The sequence below is a fragment of the Lissotriton vulgaris genome, unplaced genomic scaffold, assembly GCF_964263255.1.
Source record: "Lissotriton vulgaris unplaced genomic scaffold, aLisVul1.2 SCAFFOLD_682, whole genome shotgun sequence".
In the NCBI taxonomy this organism is placed as follows: domain Eukaryota; kingdom Metazoa; phylum Chordata; class Amphibia; order Caudata; family Salamandridae; genus Lissotriton; species Lissotriton vulgaris.
Genome location: NW_028252731.1, coordinates 869,397 through 885,622, shown reverse-complemented (window position 1 = coordinate 885,622; position 16,226 = coordinate 869,397). Strand labels below are relative to the sequence as shown.

At 50.3% G+C, this 16,226-nt stretch overlaps 1 protein-coding gene across 1 annotated transcript in view; it reads left to right on the top strand.

Annotated features, from left to right (window-relative positions):
• The window catches only part of LOC147662052 (GRB10-interacting GYF protein 2-like), a 155,141-nt gene that overhangs the window by 59,750 nt on the left and 79,165 nt on the right, over positions 1-16,226 (top strand). Inside the window, exon 5 of the mRNA XM_086951151.1 lies at positions 3,342-3,492. Within this exon, the coding sequence (XP_086807277.1) occupies positions 3,342-3,492 (151 nt within the window). The remainder of the gene's footprint in view (positions 1-3,341; positions 3,493-16,226) is intronic.

The following is a 16,226-nucleotide window of genomic DNA, read 5'->3' as shown; positions in this document are numbered from 1 at the left end:
GCACTGCATATACTATCTGTAAATCACCACATAGTAGGCCTTCAAGCCCTAAAGCAGGGTGCATTACATTATATGTGAGTACACATCTGCATGAGCAAATAGACCACTGTGATGTCTAATTCCATTACAAGACATTGCAGGTAATCAGGCAGCCATCTTAAGGACATGTACTGGGCACTGGTCATTACGAGTTACCCAGCTACATGATGGCTGTACTAAAACCAGTGGTGTTTGGTATCAAATACCTTGTCTTAATAAATATGTACTGATGCCAGTACTAGATTTATTACAACATGCACCCAGAGGGCACCTTAGAAGGGCGCCCTGAAAACCCACCAGTCCTCTAGTGTGTTGGCTGACTAGTAGCATCCAGCCTGTCACCACAGACATGTTTCTGACCCCCTGTAGGTGAGAGCCCATGCTATGAGGCCGGAAACTATGCTTGCTCCAGAGGAAGGTTGTAACTCCTCTTCCAGCAGGATGGCTAGTGAATTAGCATGTCAAGGCTAGAGGCTTCAAAATCTCTGCCTCCTTTGATATGTGACAACAGCTTCTCCACAGGCCTGGCACCATAGCAGGTGGGAAATTAGATAGTCAGTAGCCGTGTTACACCATTAGGCTAGGCACACGCCTAGGGTGGGCCACCTGAAGCGGACTGCCAAGAAAGGGTTTCACCATTTTGAATTTGGTGAAACTAGGAATTGTGGGTCAGGACGATGCACACACTCCACAGGAATTAGTCCTTTAGGGTCTGTAATCACCCCAGGGGTAAGTAGCACAGTGGAAACTACCCTACACTCCCCTAAATGCCCCTACATTCAGTGTTTAGGAGTCCCCCTGACACCAGGAATTCGTATTTGTCTGCTGGGAACCGAAGGAAGGAGAAAGGAGAGTCCGAAGTCGTAAGAACAGGGGTCTTGCACCGAGAATTGTGCAAAACCCTGCATGGCTGCTTGCACCGCAACAGTCAAAAAGACTGACTTGTTCAGAAGCTGGACCGCTTCCCCAATCTTTTTTTTTTTTTTTAAACAATTTTGATTGAGACAGAAAAAAAAGGTACAGTGCATTGGTAAAACAATATTTGGGTCCACCATAAAAACACAACAGATAAAGCACATAAAGTGCGCTGTATGCACAATCCACCACCCCTCTTCCCATCAGAAGTATAAGGAGTATATCAACTCAGCAGCAACCTGCATTCGGACAGAGTGTTGTACTTAGTGAGGGTCCTCCCCCTTGGCTACGTGCTTAAAGACTTCTTTCTCAGCGATTATTGCCCTGTCCATGTCAATCGCCCAGTCCCTCAGGCATTGGGCCGTCTCCACCCCCCATTTAGCTTCCCCAATCTTACCTTCAGCAACCAAGCAGCGTCTCCCTAGGGTTGAAGGAGCCTACCCCCCTGAATTTACAGGCACAGACTGAATCCACCCGTTACATAGTTTTGCTGGCGATCGGGCTTACCGAGGGTGCAAATCACCAGGAAGAGGTTGTCAGGAGTCCAGGAGGTTTGCCCCTCGCTCTCACCGAGTCTCGAGCTGGTGACCCCTCCCGGATCCTCTAGGCACCAATATGTTAGTCACCGGAGCCCTTGCAACTACCAAGGCTTGTTGCATGTCCAGTCCGGACACCACCAATGCAAACCTGCCATCGAGGGACTTCAGGATCCATAAGGTCTTCATTCAGAGTGGCCCTGCTGTCCTGTTTTCTCCATCTCTCCGGGTCCCAAAGTCAAGGGAGAGCCCTTAACTACAGCGACCCAACGGGAAAAACACCTCTGCCCCTGAGCCCCGCAGCCTGGGTTCACATAAAACAGCTATTTCCCTGTTCTGCAGAAACCCTCAAGGACTGAACTAGCCCCCCCCCCCCCATGTGTTCTGCTGCCTTTGTTTCAATTTGCAGCCTTTCTTTATGCGGGTACTTTTGCCTTTGATTTGATAGTGTAGCTCTCAAGGCTACCAATGCGACCAGCACTTCTGCACCCGGATTCAGCAGGGCAGGAAAAACCGAACTGCTGGTGGTTTCTTGGACCTTTGCCACTAAGCGCCTTAAGTACCAAAAGGCATCCTCAAGAAACACTTGAAAGTATATGTATGCAGTGTATGTTTCTCCCATAGGATAACATTACAGTGTTTGAGGCTCATGCCTCAAAACCATAATTTTGCAATATTTTTGCTTTACTGTAAAAATCGTATCTTCGAAAGTACTCACCTGAATCCAATGATCTTGATGTCTTAAATGATATAAAAATCTGTGTTCTTTTACCAAATCGGTCTCGAAATTCTTTGTCTGTGTCTCATTTATTGACTGTGTGTGCAACAAATGCTTAACACTACTCTCTGATAAGCCTAAACTGCTCAACCACATTAGCACAAATAGAACAGTTGGGATTATTAATTCAAACCCTGTAAACCAATAAGGGTTGTCTCTACTTTTTGCATGGTCTGCCCTTACATTGGCACTACCACATAAAAAGCCAGCTGCCTACACCTATATAGGCAAAGCAATGTCACTTCTTATTCAGAAGATGCTGACGTAGAACCAAAGGAAGCCACCTACTGGCACACACAGGTACTGTGCTAGATTTTCCGGATCAAATCAGAAGCCTGGGGAATATTTTAAGGTGAGAAATCTGCAGTTCGAAGTCTCGATCAGAAAGTATACATCAGCAAAACAAGTTACTTATCTTTGATATTGCCCCTTCTAGTTGACAGTCTACCTTCCTCACTGCCCTCCTTCCCATTCAGTAGAGTGAATTTCTAGGATTCTAAAAAGAGCCCTAGTTCTATTTGCGCACTGTCATTCTTTCTATTTGTCACTGTTGAATTGCTTCTGAGGCCACGGAAAAATAAAATTCAACAGTAAACTGATTTAGTCTCCCAGGGTTGTGCCTATATAAAGCTTTGTGACCCTGCTTCTGGAAGGGGAGCATGGTCTCACCAGAATTAGATGTCTCCTGCTTGGTACCTGGGGATAGTCAACATCTGCAGTTAGAGTATAAACCAGGAAGAGCATTACTGAAGGTGAGTAGCTTGGTAAATTTCTGTGAGCCTACTGAGCAGAACCTCAGTCCCATTCATTCGCTGAAGGTGAAATATCTGAATGATATCGATGACTCGCTGTCCAATTCTGCTCTATGGTAGCTATTTTAAATTGATCTTTATTTAATGTACTGAGGATGGCAACCTGACTGTGTAATAATCCACTGCAGGTGAATTTGTGAAAAAACTTTTTCTAGAGAACTGCTGGTACACGTAAATAAACCAATGATTTGTTTGGATGATTGGTGGTCTCCTGGTTCCAGGTCTGCCTATAAATGTTTTGCTGTATTGCATTTGTTCCAGGACTCAGTCTGGGGGCTCAGTCATCCTGCAGTCCAGTCAGTCTTTCAGACTAACCAGAGTAACAACCAGCATTCAAGTTACGAGACTGTGCAGAGCGCTGGCAAGAAGAAGAAAAAGCAAAGAATGGTGCGAGCTGACCCAAGCCTTCTTGGTGAGTATAAGGAGACGTGGAGAACATACATTCATCTGCAAACACCAGCAAACATGTTGACTGTTAAATTTTATAGCTCTAATCTGTTTAGGGTAATGATAATTGTGTTGGGAGCTCTCTTACAGGGAGCACAGTTAGCTACGCAAACGCCGGGAGATAGGTAAAATGTCATCCATTTCTGGAAAATCAAGACTTTTATCTAGCAGAAGTCCACGTTTTGAGAAGTAGATTCACTTTTTAAATTCTTCTGCTGTCTACTCAGAAAAATGTCTCTATGCAGGCGGTGAGAATCTTCTCATCCTCTTAAACAAAAATTCCTTTTTAACTTTCTAATGCAAGAATATATGGCATGATGAACATTATGATGTGCAAATTGGAAACTGAGAGCCTTATTCTCTCTCTTCTTCCAAGGCAGTCAGTAGTTGTAGGGTAGGAACCTCTGTTGGTATTATTTATGCAATAGCCTTGATCTTGGCAGGTATATCAGGAGTTTGTGCGTAGTATCCTACGTAGGTACTGTTGTTTATACCATTGATGTGCCAGTGCTTCTAATATTTCGCACTGACTGTACGGCGGAGTTATCCCTTCTTGACACATAACTCTGTAAGGGTAGTGAAGAGGAAGACAAGCTCTTAGAGATGTTTGAGATTTTTGCCGACACCTACCTCTACTTAATGACTAGTTCATCAAATTTACCGTTCCAAATCAAGCTGAGCAATTGCTGCAAGTGCCAGTGAACCTTTTGCATGACTTGAACCACCGTATAAACGGGGACAAAAACCCTTGCTGTTCCTGTACAAGAGATGAGGACTTGTGCTTTGTTGGACACCAATGTCCTTCGGTCTTTTCCCCCTTCAAAGAGGCTTCAAGGTATTTAATACAATTGACCAGTTTTCCTTCAGTCCTCTACAGCCAGCCATTAGATAATAAGGCTGCATGGTTTTATTGCTTGTTGTATCCTTTGGGTTTTGCAGCAAGAATCCTTTTCTGGATTCACATGCTGTGCATTATTCCACCATCTAGTGGTTGGGTCCGGATTTTTTTTTTCTTGCTTTGGTCACTGTCTACCACCATTTGGTGCCAGGTACATCCCCTGTGACTTCAGACGGTAGTCTGAATGTCGACGTGTGTGGTAGCCATCTTCAGATTCTTTTTTCTGCTGTTGGGTCTGGAAGCAAGATGGGAAGCTCCAAAGATTTTTCAGTTTTCCTCTCAAAAACTTCAAGAAAACAGGAAAAAAAAGGCTACCGCCAATCACACCTTTCATCTACGCTGTAATCGGGGACAAGAGTGGAGCTCCGGCGACGACACCACATAGGACTTCATCGGTCCACAAATGGCGAGGTAGGGGACATGGAAAACACCCCTTTCACGTTTTGTCCCAAGTGCCACCACAAGTACGCTCAATGCGATCCACACGGTGTCTGAAACCTGTGCCTGCCCAAGGATCATCGGGACAAGGACTGCTCGGCATTCCTGTCAAACACTGAGAAACCGGAAAAACCAAAGAGAGGCCACTACGCCACGATGTTGCAGACCGCTAAGAAGACATCCCTCAAAGACCTGGATTTCTCCAGCGACGTGGAAGAACATGGAGTACCAGCAGAATCAACGCATGAGGGATTGGACATCGAAATTCTAGAAGGTGACTCCTAAAAAACCCACGCCACAAGAAGGCGAGCGAAATAACGTAGACGACGGGTAAGATAACACACCATATACATCCTTAAGAATCGAAGAGCCACAAACATAAGGCGCAACCCAAGGCAGCCCCGACGCTGAGCATAAAGGCGTTTGAAGGTCAGCCCCGATTAAAAGAACCCCACGGAACCCAACCTAAGGTTACAGAGGAGGGGAAATTGCAGAAGACACCGAAACAAGGGGTCAAACAAGAACCCACAAAGAAAAGCACTACGCCGTCGAAACCAGACGTGGCCGCTAACAAGAAGTAAAAATCCCCAGCCTCTGACGCCGAGCGAGCTCTTGAGGTCAAATAGAAAAAGACTCAGACGAAATGGCAACGCACCTTCAAAAGAAAAAGGAGTTCTCGCATCACTAAAGGATTTTCGGATCCCGAAAACCACGGTTGCCGAGCAAGAAAACGTCGATGCCGAAGATGCAGAGGAAGAAGGTGTCTTCGACTCCCCACCCAACACCAGAACCTCGCAGCAAAGATCCCAAGGAATACTGGGACCTACCGGAAGAGGAGGAAATCTCGGAGAATTTCAAGGATTCATGGAACGATCTCAACACCAAGAGTCCAAGGAAGAGGTATGCAGGCATCCTTCGAAAGCATCACCACCAGACGACATAGCTTTCTACAATGGCTTAGTTAAAAGGGCAGCAAACCATTTCGGAGTAGCCCTTGAAGAAGAAAGAGGAGAAGCCTGTTTTCTCCTGGAAACACTAGCTCCTGCCATCAAGGGGACTCAATACCTCCCAATGCTTCCTAGCATACTGGCTCAGGGCAAAGAAGCATTTAAAGAGCCAGCTTCAAACAAGGGTGTAACACCAAGGGTAGAAAAGAAATACAAGCCCTCATCAAAGGACCATAAGTATATACAGGGAAACACAGTGCCAGATTCAATTATTGTCACCACTGCCAGAAGAAGGGCTAATGCAGTCTCCAATTCCGGTCCTCTACAATAGGAGAGTAAGGAAATTGACATGGTGACGAGAAGAATGGAAAAGGAAACAGCAACACAGTGGCGCATCGCAAATTCCAATGCACTACTAAATAGATACGGCCACCAAGTGGGGAAAAATTGATGAGATCCTCAATAAACTGCCCGAAGAGGACAAAAAGAGAGCAAGGTCAATTGTCCAATAAGGTAAAAACATGGCCACTACATGCCTGAAGGCAGCCCTAGACGCTGCAAACACTGCCAATAGGCACATGTGCACAGGCACCATCCTCAGAAGACATGCCTGGCTAAGGATATCAGGTTTCAAACGGGAGGTGCAAACCTCCATCATCAATAGACCATTCACTGGGGACGCACTGTTTGGGAAGGAAGTGGATGAATCCCCTTAGCAGATCAAGAAGGAAAACAAGACTGCTAGGGTGATGGGAGCCCTACAGCAGAGAGGTTTATTTAAGAGGTGGTTTCAGCAACAGAAATACCACAGGAAGAGGTGTATTTGGTCAGGAACAGCAAATATCACAGCAACCACAAGATCAAAGCCTTGGACAACAATCAGGTCAACAGGGAAGTTACCAAGGCTGGCAGCAACAGTAGAAGCAGCCCTTTCAGGGGAGAGGCAGAGGCCAAACCCCCAGAGAAGGAGGAAATGGCTCTTAGTGACTCAGTCACAGAAAGGAACACGCACAAAACACCAGAGGGGGGGAAGGATGTGCCTTTACCTCAAACAATGGAAAAATGTCACAGCAGACAATAAGATGTTATATTTGGTAAAGTACGGGTGTTGCATAGTTAACAAAAACACCACCTGTAACCCCACCAAAAACAAGAACATTTATGAAAGGAGAACTGACACAGCTAATTTCAGAAATCGAAGAACTATTCAAAAAACAAGCAATAGAAGTAGTACCAAAACAGGAATGTTTTAAAGGAAACTACTCACCATAATTCTTAGTACCAAAGCAGCACCTGACTCATAATTTACACAGGTTCATGCTAACAGAACGTTTCAAAATGTGCACTCTTCAAGAATTAATCCCACAAATTCAAAAAGGAGACTACATGGCAACAATAGACCTCAAGGACGCCAACTTGCATATCCCTCTTAACAAAGGACACAGAAAGTACTTGCGGTTCCTACACAAGACTGATATGAATATGGCTGTGTCCAAACTGGAATGGCATGGCGAGCAAAAAAACGATGGATTTAGGCCCAGATCTCTGGGGTGAATGTATGACATTGTTCTGCGTTCTGTTCATCAATCGTTGTTTAGGTCTCGTGTTGGCGGAGCAGCGAAGCTGCCACGCCTCTGCGAGAGATATTGTCAGAAAAAGGGTACAGTAAGCCCCGACCCTCCTTTCCATTGGGTAGCGTCAGAATTTATGGTAAATGCTGGATTCCCAATGGAAAGGGGTATTTTCAGGTGCCACCCTGTCCGCTTTTTAGACAGCCCCTAGGGAAATGATGGCCTGGTTTACGGCGGTCGTAACTAACTTTCTTATCAGTGGAGGCATGTTTTATTACTGTGTTTACTACTCTGGCCAGGCACGGAGCTCACAGGCGCAGGGGTTCTCGGGGAGGACGGATCCCGGCAGCCTCTGTGGTCTTAAAAGAAGCGGAATTCCCTCCCTCCCCTCGCTACTCTACCGCCACCCCACTCTCTGCTGTTCCTCCCCCTCCCTCGAGTGCTCTGTGGAGCGTGCCTACATCTCACAGACCCCCATGCCCACCCCTCCCTCGAGCTTGTACAGTATTTGGTGTTTGAATTGCCCCAGACTCAGTGGCGGTTGGTGCCACGCAGCCTCCCCCATGGCCCTTGCCTAGTCTGACGTGTGATGGTGCCCTCAAGGGGGAACTGCACTCGCTCTCTTTGAAGCGTTGTTTGTTTGCCTCGAGGTGGGGGGGGGCGCGGGCTTCCCACCACCCCAGGGACCTGCCTTAGGGGCAACGGGTGGGAGCTGTTCTGCCATGCTCTCCGGGAGGGGCAGTACGGGGCCCTTCACGGGAGGGCCCGGGGCTCTGTGGAGCCCTGTTAGCTATCTTGGCGGCGAGGAGCTGTGTCTCTCTCTCTCTCTCCAGCATGAGTGACAGTGTCTCCTGTCTTCGGCATGAGTGGCAGTGTCTCCTGTCTTCGGCATGAGTGACAGTGTCTCCTGTCTTCGGCATGAGTGACAGTGTCTCCTGTCTTCGGCATGAGTGACAGTGTCTCCTGTCTTCGGCATGAGTGACAGTGTCTCCTGTCTTCAGCATGAGTGACAGTGTCTCCTGTCTTCAGCATGAGTGACAGTGTCTCCTATCTTCTGCATGAGTGACAGTGTCTCCTGTCTTCAGCATGAGTGACAGTGTGTGACAGTGTCTCCTGTCTTCGGCATGAGTGACAGTGTGTGACAGTGTCTCCTGTCTTCGGCATGAGTGACAGTGTCTCCTGTCTTCGGCATGAGTGACAGTGTCTCCTGTCTTCGGCATGAGTGACTGTGTCTCCTGTCTTCGGCATGAGTGACTGTGTCTCCTGTCTTCGGCATGAGTGACTGTGTCTCCTGTCTTCGGCATGAGTGACTGTGTCTCCTGTCTTCGGCATGAGTGACTGTGTCTCCTGTCTTCGGCATGAGTGACGGTGTCTCCTGTCTTTGGCATGAGTGACAGTGTCTCCTGTCTTCAGCATGAGTGACAGTGTGTGACAGTGTCTCCTGTCTTCGGCATGAGTGACAGTGTCTCCTGTCTTCGGCATGAGTGACAGTGTCTCCTGTCTTCGGCATGAGTGACAGTGTCTCCTGTCTTCGGCATGAGTGACAGTGTCTCCTGTCTTCGGCATGAGTGACAGTGTCTCCTGTCTTCGGCATGAGTGACAGTGTCTCCTGTCTTCGGCATGAGTGACAGTGTCTCCTGTCTTTGGCATGAGTGACAGTGTCTCGTGACAGTGTCTCCTGTCTTTGGCATGAGTGACAGTGTCTCCTGTCTTTGGCATGAGTGACAGTGTCTCCTGTCTTTGGCATGAGTGACAGTGTCTCCTGTCTTTGGCATGAGTGACAGTGTCTCCTGTCTTTGGCATGAGTGACAGTGTCTCCTGTCTTCGGCATGAGTGACAGTGCCCCTGTCTTCGGCATGAGTGACAGTGCCCCTGTCTTCGGCATGAGTGACAGTGCCCCTGTCTTCAGCATGAGTGACAGTGTCTCCTGTCTTCAGCATGAGTGACAGTGTCTCCTGTCTTCAGCATGAGTGACAGTGTGTGACAGTGTCTCCTGTCTTCGGCATGAGTGACAGTGTGTGACAATGTCTCCTGTCTTCGGCATGAGTGACCGTGTCGCCTGTCTTCGGCATGAGTGACAGTGTCGCCTGTCTTCGGCATGAGTGACAGTGTCGCCTGTCTTCGGCATGAGTGACAGTGTCTCCTGTCTTCGGCATGAGTGACAGTGTCTCCTGTCTTCAGCAAGCCTTGCTGCTTGTAAGCAAGGACTATAAGTGCAGAGTGCGTGTTTACGCACTACTTCCATGTTTATTTTTTTTATTAAATAAAAGGCATTGTCATTTACAATGCCAATAGCTCAAACTCTCGCAAATACGAGACCTAGTGCATTGCAAATGTTTGTTTTGCATTTGTCACCCCGAGTGGGACGGGTATGCCCAGACGTGGCTCCCGTGCTTGCCTTAATTCTGGAGTCAAGCTATCCTGGCTGATATGGGCTAAAAGCCCGAAATTGGTCCTAGGATGCTTGTTTAGATGCTTAAAAGGCTCTGGCCTTTCCCTATGCAAGCTGAATTCGCAACATTCAAGCTCTAGTTCTCCATTTTCAGCCAATCACTCACTTCCAGCTTGAATGTATATGCAACTACTGGGAATGATGGCATCTTGCATCATGATCGTTCCCCATGCCAGGCTTTACTAGCGTCCCCTTCAGGAATGCTTAGCAAGTCAGTGGAACAAATCTCAGAGTCTGTTATCCGATCTAGTGTTGGTTAAGCGGCCTTACTCATGGCGCTCTCCAGTGGTGGAACACACAATTTATCAAAACGATGGCACTTCATAGACCCAGTTCCACAGACAATGCTACAGCGGCCACGTCTCTCACTGGTTGGGGAGCTCATCTTCAACACCACACAGTGCAAGGCATGTGGAGTTAACAGCAAAAAACTCTCCATATAAACCATCTAGAGCTGCTAGCAGTGTTTCTAGCGCTCAAAGCATTTCTGACTCACCTGGTCGGTAAAGCTGTCTTAGTTTGTACCGACAACATGACAGCTATGTATTACACACAAAAACAGGGGGGGACACTCTCTCCAACTGTCGCACTTGGCCCAAGACATTTCACCACAAATCTATCTCCTTGCGGAACAGCTCCCAGGAGTGAACAATCAGATTGCCGATCTTCTCAGCAGACAGAGACCGAAAATACACATCTGAAAGAGACACGTTAGTGATAGATTCCTTACCTTAGAGTATCCCCAGGCGTCAGACTGGATCCGGAAACTTTTGAGTTGGAATACCCCTGGGCGTCGGTAAGGGTCGTCCGCGTCCGTCGTCAGCGTCGTTAGCGCCGGAATGACGTCGCCGGAGTACTTAAACGCCGCCCTCGCGCGCTGACGTCAGTTCTTCTTTTTTCCGCGCCAGCTAGCGCAGATCTGGAGAAGCTCTACCCCTTAGTCACTTTTTGACTAAACTTTTTTGATCCTTTGATCTGTTTTTCTCGAGTCGCTCGACTCCTACGGTGCCGGTAGGGATGCCCGGGTTCAAACCCTGCTCCAAGTGCAGCCGACTGATGTCAGTTACCGACCCCCATCGCCGGTGTCTTCAGTGTCTAGGCCTGGGGGCGTGGCTTGGACGCCGACTGGGATGGCGGCGTGAGCCTGTAGCTCCCCGCCCGATCCCGCAAGTTATCCTGTATATCGCCGACGAGAGCCGCCGAAACTGCAGGCATATTCTGCTGAGCACTGGGGACGACTGCTGAGCTAACTTTTGGGGAAGCGGAGGACCCAGTGGCAAAAGGAGAGCCGATTGAGGGTTGAGGAGAGCCAAGCGCCGTGACCAAGATGGCGGCTGAGGAGAAAGGGCAGAGAGGGGAGGTGCCGCGAAGCGGTGAAGAGTGGCACGAGCGGAGGTACGGCGAGCCTGCTGAGCGGGGGCCACCCTCTGGGAGAGCTCAGCAGAGGGCCTGAGGCGAGACCGGAACGCCGCTGCGACATCAGGGACAAGCGAGCACTGATGCGGCACTGGCACTTTAAGATGGCGGCTGCAGGATGGAGGTACCGGGACCCGTATGGCGCCTGGGGCGGAGGAGCCGATCACTGGCTAGTGCGGCGCTGAAATTGAGTGGAGCGCCGCCGTAGAGGTCGGGAGAGCGATCGCCTACCGCTGCAGCTCCGGGACCAGGAGCGGGAGGCGGGCTCTCGACCGAGTTGCCGGCAGGGCTTCAGGGCTCTGTGGGAGCCACGAACAGCGGGAAACATCGAAGACCGACTGCAGGCGGCAGGCCACGGGACACTTCGTGATTACTCCTGGTGAGTGCTGTGCTGCGGATCCGCACCCGCTCTGGTGGAGTGTCGGTGAGGGGCGGGTCTGTGTTGGAGTGCGAGTGGACCTGCAGGGAGAGAAGCAGTCAAGCCTGCGCCGGGCAGGGGATGAGACATTGAGGGAGCACATCGCGGAACCGTGCTTGGCAGAGCAGTATGCACTAGTGGGTGTTGTATTTGACCCGGCAGCCACGGACAATACTGCTGTCCCGCACCTAGGATAACGGCACAAATTAAGGAAACACGCTGGGCTGGGCTCGGCTCCTGCAGTACACCGATTGCCCCCCTGGGAGGTGCCGATTGCATATCAAGGTGGAACATCGGCTAGGGGAACGTTCAAGCACCCCTAACCCCCTATGAAAAAGAGGTGATAAAGCGCCTAAGAGGGTATACTAACCACCAGACCACGAGACTTGCGGAGGAGGACTGCCCTCTGAGGTGCAAGTGCTGGGGTTCAGATTGGACCTACCTGGATGGAAGAGTGCAGTGTCATTCTACGGCTGCGTCCACTCCTCGCTCCCGCCTTGAGTGGTCGCTCCCCTGCCTCAGCGCTACAAAGCTGTAACGTGGTATCGTATTTGATAAGTGCTCTGGGTCAAAGTATTGCTTTCTTAGCGCCAGGATTAAAATAGCGCTCACACTGCTTAGCTCGCTCTGTCTTAGACCTGCGCATTGTTTTTTGATATCGTATTTGGAAAGTGCTCTGGGTCAAAGTATTGCTTTCTTAGCGCCAGGATTAAAATAGCGCTCACACTGCTTGGCTTGCTCTGTTTTAGACCAGCGCATTGGTTTTGTGTTTTCCCCCGGTGTCCTGCTCTGCCCTCCCCTCCATTTTGACTCTGTTGTTGTTGTGCTCCGTTCCCTTCAGCCCGCCCCGCCTCCCAGCTGAGACGCCCTCGCCCCTCCCCCTCCACTATCCATATATGACAGCTCCTCCCGCGTGCAGCGTCCACGCGCAGCGTTCGCGCCCAATTTGCGCCGAAGGTGCGCCAAAGGTAAGCCCGTCTACGCCCGTCCGCGCCTGGACCGCGCCCAGCGCCAGACCCCCTGCCCCTCGCGTGGCCCAGCCCCCCCGCATTACCTACGATGCCGCCATCCTCCTAGCCCTCAACCCCGGTCGCGCCCCCAACTGCGTCCAAGCCGCTCCTGGACACACCCATGGACCTTTCTCCTGCTACTCCTGCAAATTCATCGGCACCGACAACATCTCCGCTACGACCACTACACAGATTCCTGACCCCAACCACCTACAGTGCATCCTTCTCAACACCCGCTCGGTCCACAGACACGCCATTGACCTATGGAATCTACTAGACACCATCTCTCCAGACGTCGCCTTCCTAACAGAAACTTGGATGAACGCTTCCTCCGCCCCAGACATCACCATTGCCATCCCTGAAGACTATAAGATCACACGCAAGGACCGCAGCGACCACACAGGAGGAGGAATCGCTATCGTCCATAAGAAATCAATCCGCATCTCAACCAGCTCTGACGCCAACCTCGCTAACTCCGAACACCTTCACTTCCAGATCCACATCGACCCCAAGACCACACTCAGAGGTACCCTCCTCTACAGACCACCAGGACCTCGCGCAAAATTCAGTGAAGACATCACGGACTTCATCACTCCTCACGCGCTCCCCTCCAAAGACTACATCCTTCTGGGAGACCTCAACTTTCACCTTGAAAAGTTCAACGACCGCAACACCACCACCCTCTTGGACAATCTCGCCAACCTCGGACTTAAACAACTGGTCACTTCCCCCACCCATATCGCAGGTCACACACTCGACCCCATCTTCACCTCCAGCAATCATGTCTCCTTCAGCCACACTACGGATCTCCTCTGGACTGACCACAGTTGCGTTCACTTCACCTACAACAAACCAAAACCCACCAACCACCTCCAACCAACTCTGCAAAGAAACTGGAACAAAATCACCACGGACCAGATCTCCGCATCGCTCCTTCTAAACACCCCAGCCCACTCCTCTAACGCAAACGAAGCCGCCGCCAACCTCACCCTATGGCTATCCAACACCGCCGACACCTTTGCACCACTGAAGAAACGTCAAATCAAACCTGGCAGCAAAAAGGCCTCATGGTTCAACGATGATCTTAAGAAGTCCAAGAAACTCTGCCGCTCCCTTGAAAAGGCCTGGAAAAAAGACCCAACCACTAGCACCAAGGACGCCTTCAAAAACGCCACCCGCAATCACCATCAACTAATCCGAAAGGCCAAGAAAACAGCATTCAAGGATCGACTTGACAACAACGCCCACAACAGCAAGGAACTTTTCAACATCGTCAAGGAATTTTCCAATCCCTCGGCCAACTCCAACGACATCACCCCCTCTCAAGCCCTCTGCGACTCCCTAGCCTCATTCTTCCACAACAAGATTGCAGACATCCACAACAGCTTCGACAACCAACCCGGAAACCAACCCACCCTACCATTTGCTGAACATTCTCCCCCCGTGAACACCCTTAACGAATGGGACCCAATCTCCACTGAGGACACCATCCGCCTGATGAACTCCATCCACTCAGGATCCCCCACAGACCCATGTCCTCACCACATCTTCAACAAAGCAGACTCCGTCATAGCACCGCACCTCCGAGACGTCATCAACTGCTCCTTCAACTCCGCCACCTTCCCGGAAGACTGGAAACATGCTGAACTCACCGCCCTTCTGAAAAAACCCACAGCAGATCCCACCGAACTCAAAAATTACCGCCCCATCTCGCTCCTCCCATTCCCGGCCAAAGTCATCGAGAAAGCTGTCAACAACCAGCTCGCCGCCTTCCTCGAAGCCAACAAATCCCTCGACTCCTCACAATCTGGCTTCCGAGCAAAACACAGCACTGAGACCGCCCTCATCGCAGCAACAGACGACATTCGAACTCTACTGGACAATGGAGACACAGTCGCCCTCATCCTCCTCGACCTCTCTGCAGCATTCGACACAGTCTGCCACAGCACTCTTTTACAACGCCTCAATAACATCGGAATCCAAGGAAAAGCACTTGAATGGATCACCTCGTTCCTCACCGGAAGAACCCAGAGAGTCCGCCTCCCACCATTCAAGTCCGAGGCCACTGAAGTCATCTGTGGCGTACCACAAGGATCCTCACTCAGCCCCACCCTCTTCAACGTATACATGAGCCCCCTCGCGGCCATCGCCCGCCAACACAACCTCAACATCATCTCTTACGCGGATGACACTCAACTAATCCTCTCTCTCACCAATGACCCCAGCACCGCCAAAACTAACCTACACGAAGGAATGAAAGAAGTTGCCGAATGGATGAAACAAAGCCGTCTGAAACTGAACTCAGACAAAACTGAAGTCCTCATCTTAGGTACATCCCCCTCTGCATGGGACGACTCCTGGTGGCCGGAAGCCCTCTGAAAAGCACCCATCCCGACAGACCACGCACGGAACCTAGGCGTCATCCTGGATTCTTCACTCTCAATGAACAGACAAGTCAGCGCCGTATCCTCTTCCTGCTTCAACATTCTTCGCATGCTCAGAAAAACATTTCGCTGGATCCCCACCGAAACAAGGAAAACAGTCACCCATGCTCTGGTCACGAGCCGACTGGACTACGGAAACACCCTCTACGCAGGCACTACCGCTAAACTCCAGAAGAAACTCCAACGAATCCAAAACGCCTCAGCCAGGATCATATTAGACATCCCACGCAACAAACACATCTCTGGTCACCTTAAAGACCTCCACTGGCTACCCGTCAACAAGAGGATCACTTTCCGACTGCTAACCCACGCACACAAATCACTCTATGACATCGGACCAGAATGCCTCAACTCACGACTGTCCTTCTACACCCCCTCCCGCCAACTACGTTCTTCCAGCCAACCCCTCGCCACTGTACCTCGCATCAACAAGACCACCATGGGAGGCAGATCCTTCTCATACCTGGCTGCTAAAACATGGAACTCACTCCCCGCCTACCTTCGCCTTACCCAGAACCACCTAGCATTCAGAAAGCAACTCAAAACGTGGATATTTGACAAGTAATCCTCCCCCCCCTTTCTAAGCGCCTTGAGACCCTCTGGGTATGTAGTGCGCTATATAAATTATCTGACTTGACTTGACTTGACATTGGCGAGATATAGCGCTGCTGAGAGGTGGACAGTGTCAGCATAGGAGGAAAGGCTGCACAGGAGGAGCGTGCCCTGATCTGCATGTACCCTGAATACCCGAAGAAAGATCTCCCGACGAAGGTTGGAGTGGCAAGAGCAGTTGAGCCTCACGGGCGGCTCAGGAACTTGGAAAGGTGCAGGCAGGCAGAGGGGAGGATGAGGCCGCTGCGGAGAACTGGCTGAGAAGGTGCAGACTTGACGGGGAATACCAGAAGGACGAGTCACGATCACTTGTCGCAAAGGCGGCGGCTGTGGTGGCCGAGATGGGCGCAAACGGCCGAGAGATGAAGCCGAAACCGGGGCAGGAAAAGGCGAAAGGGCTGGTGGGAGATCACGATGCCCAGAATGACCCGGAGGGGACGGCGCAGGAACAAAGACTGAACAAACGCCTGGATGGAATACTAGAAGCCATAAC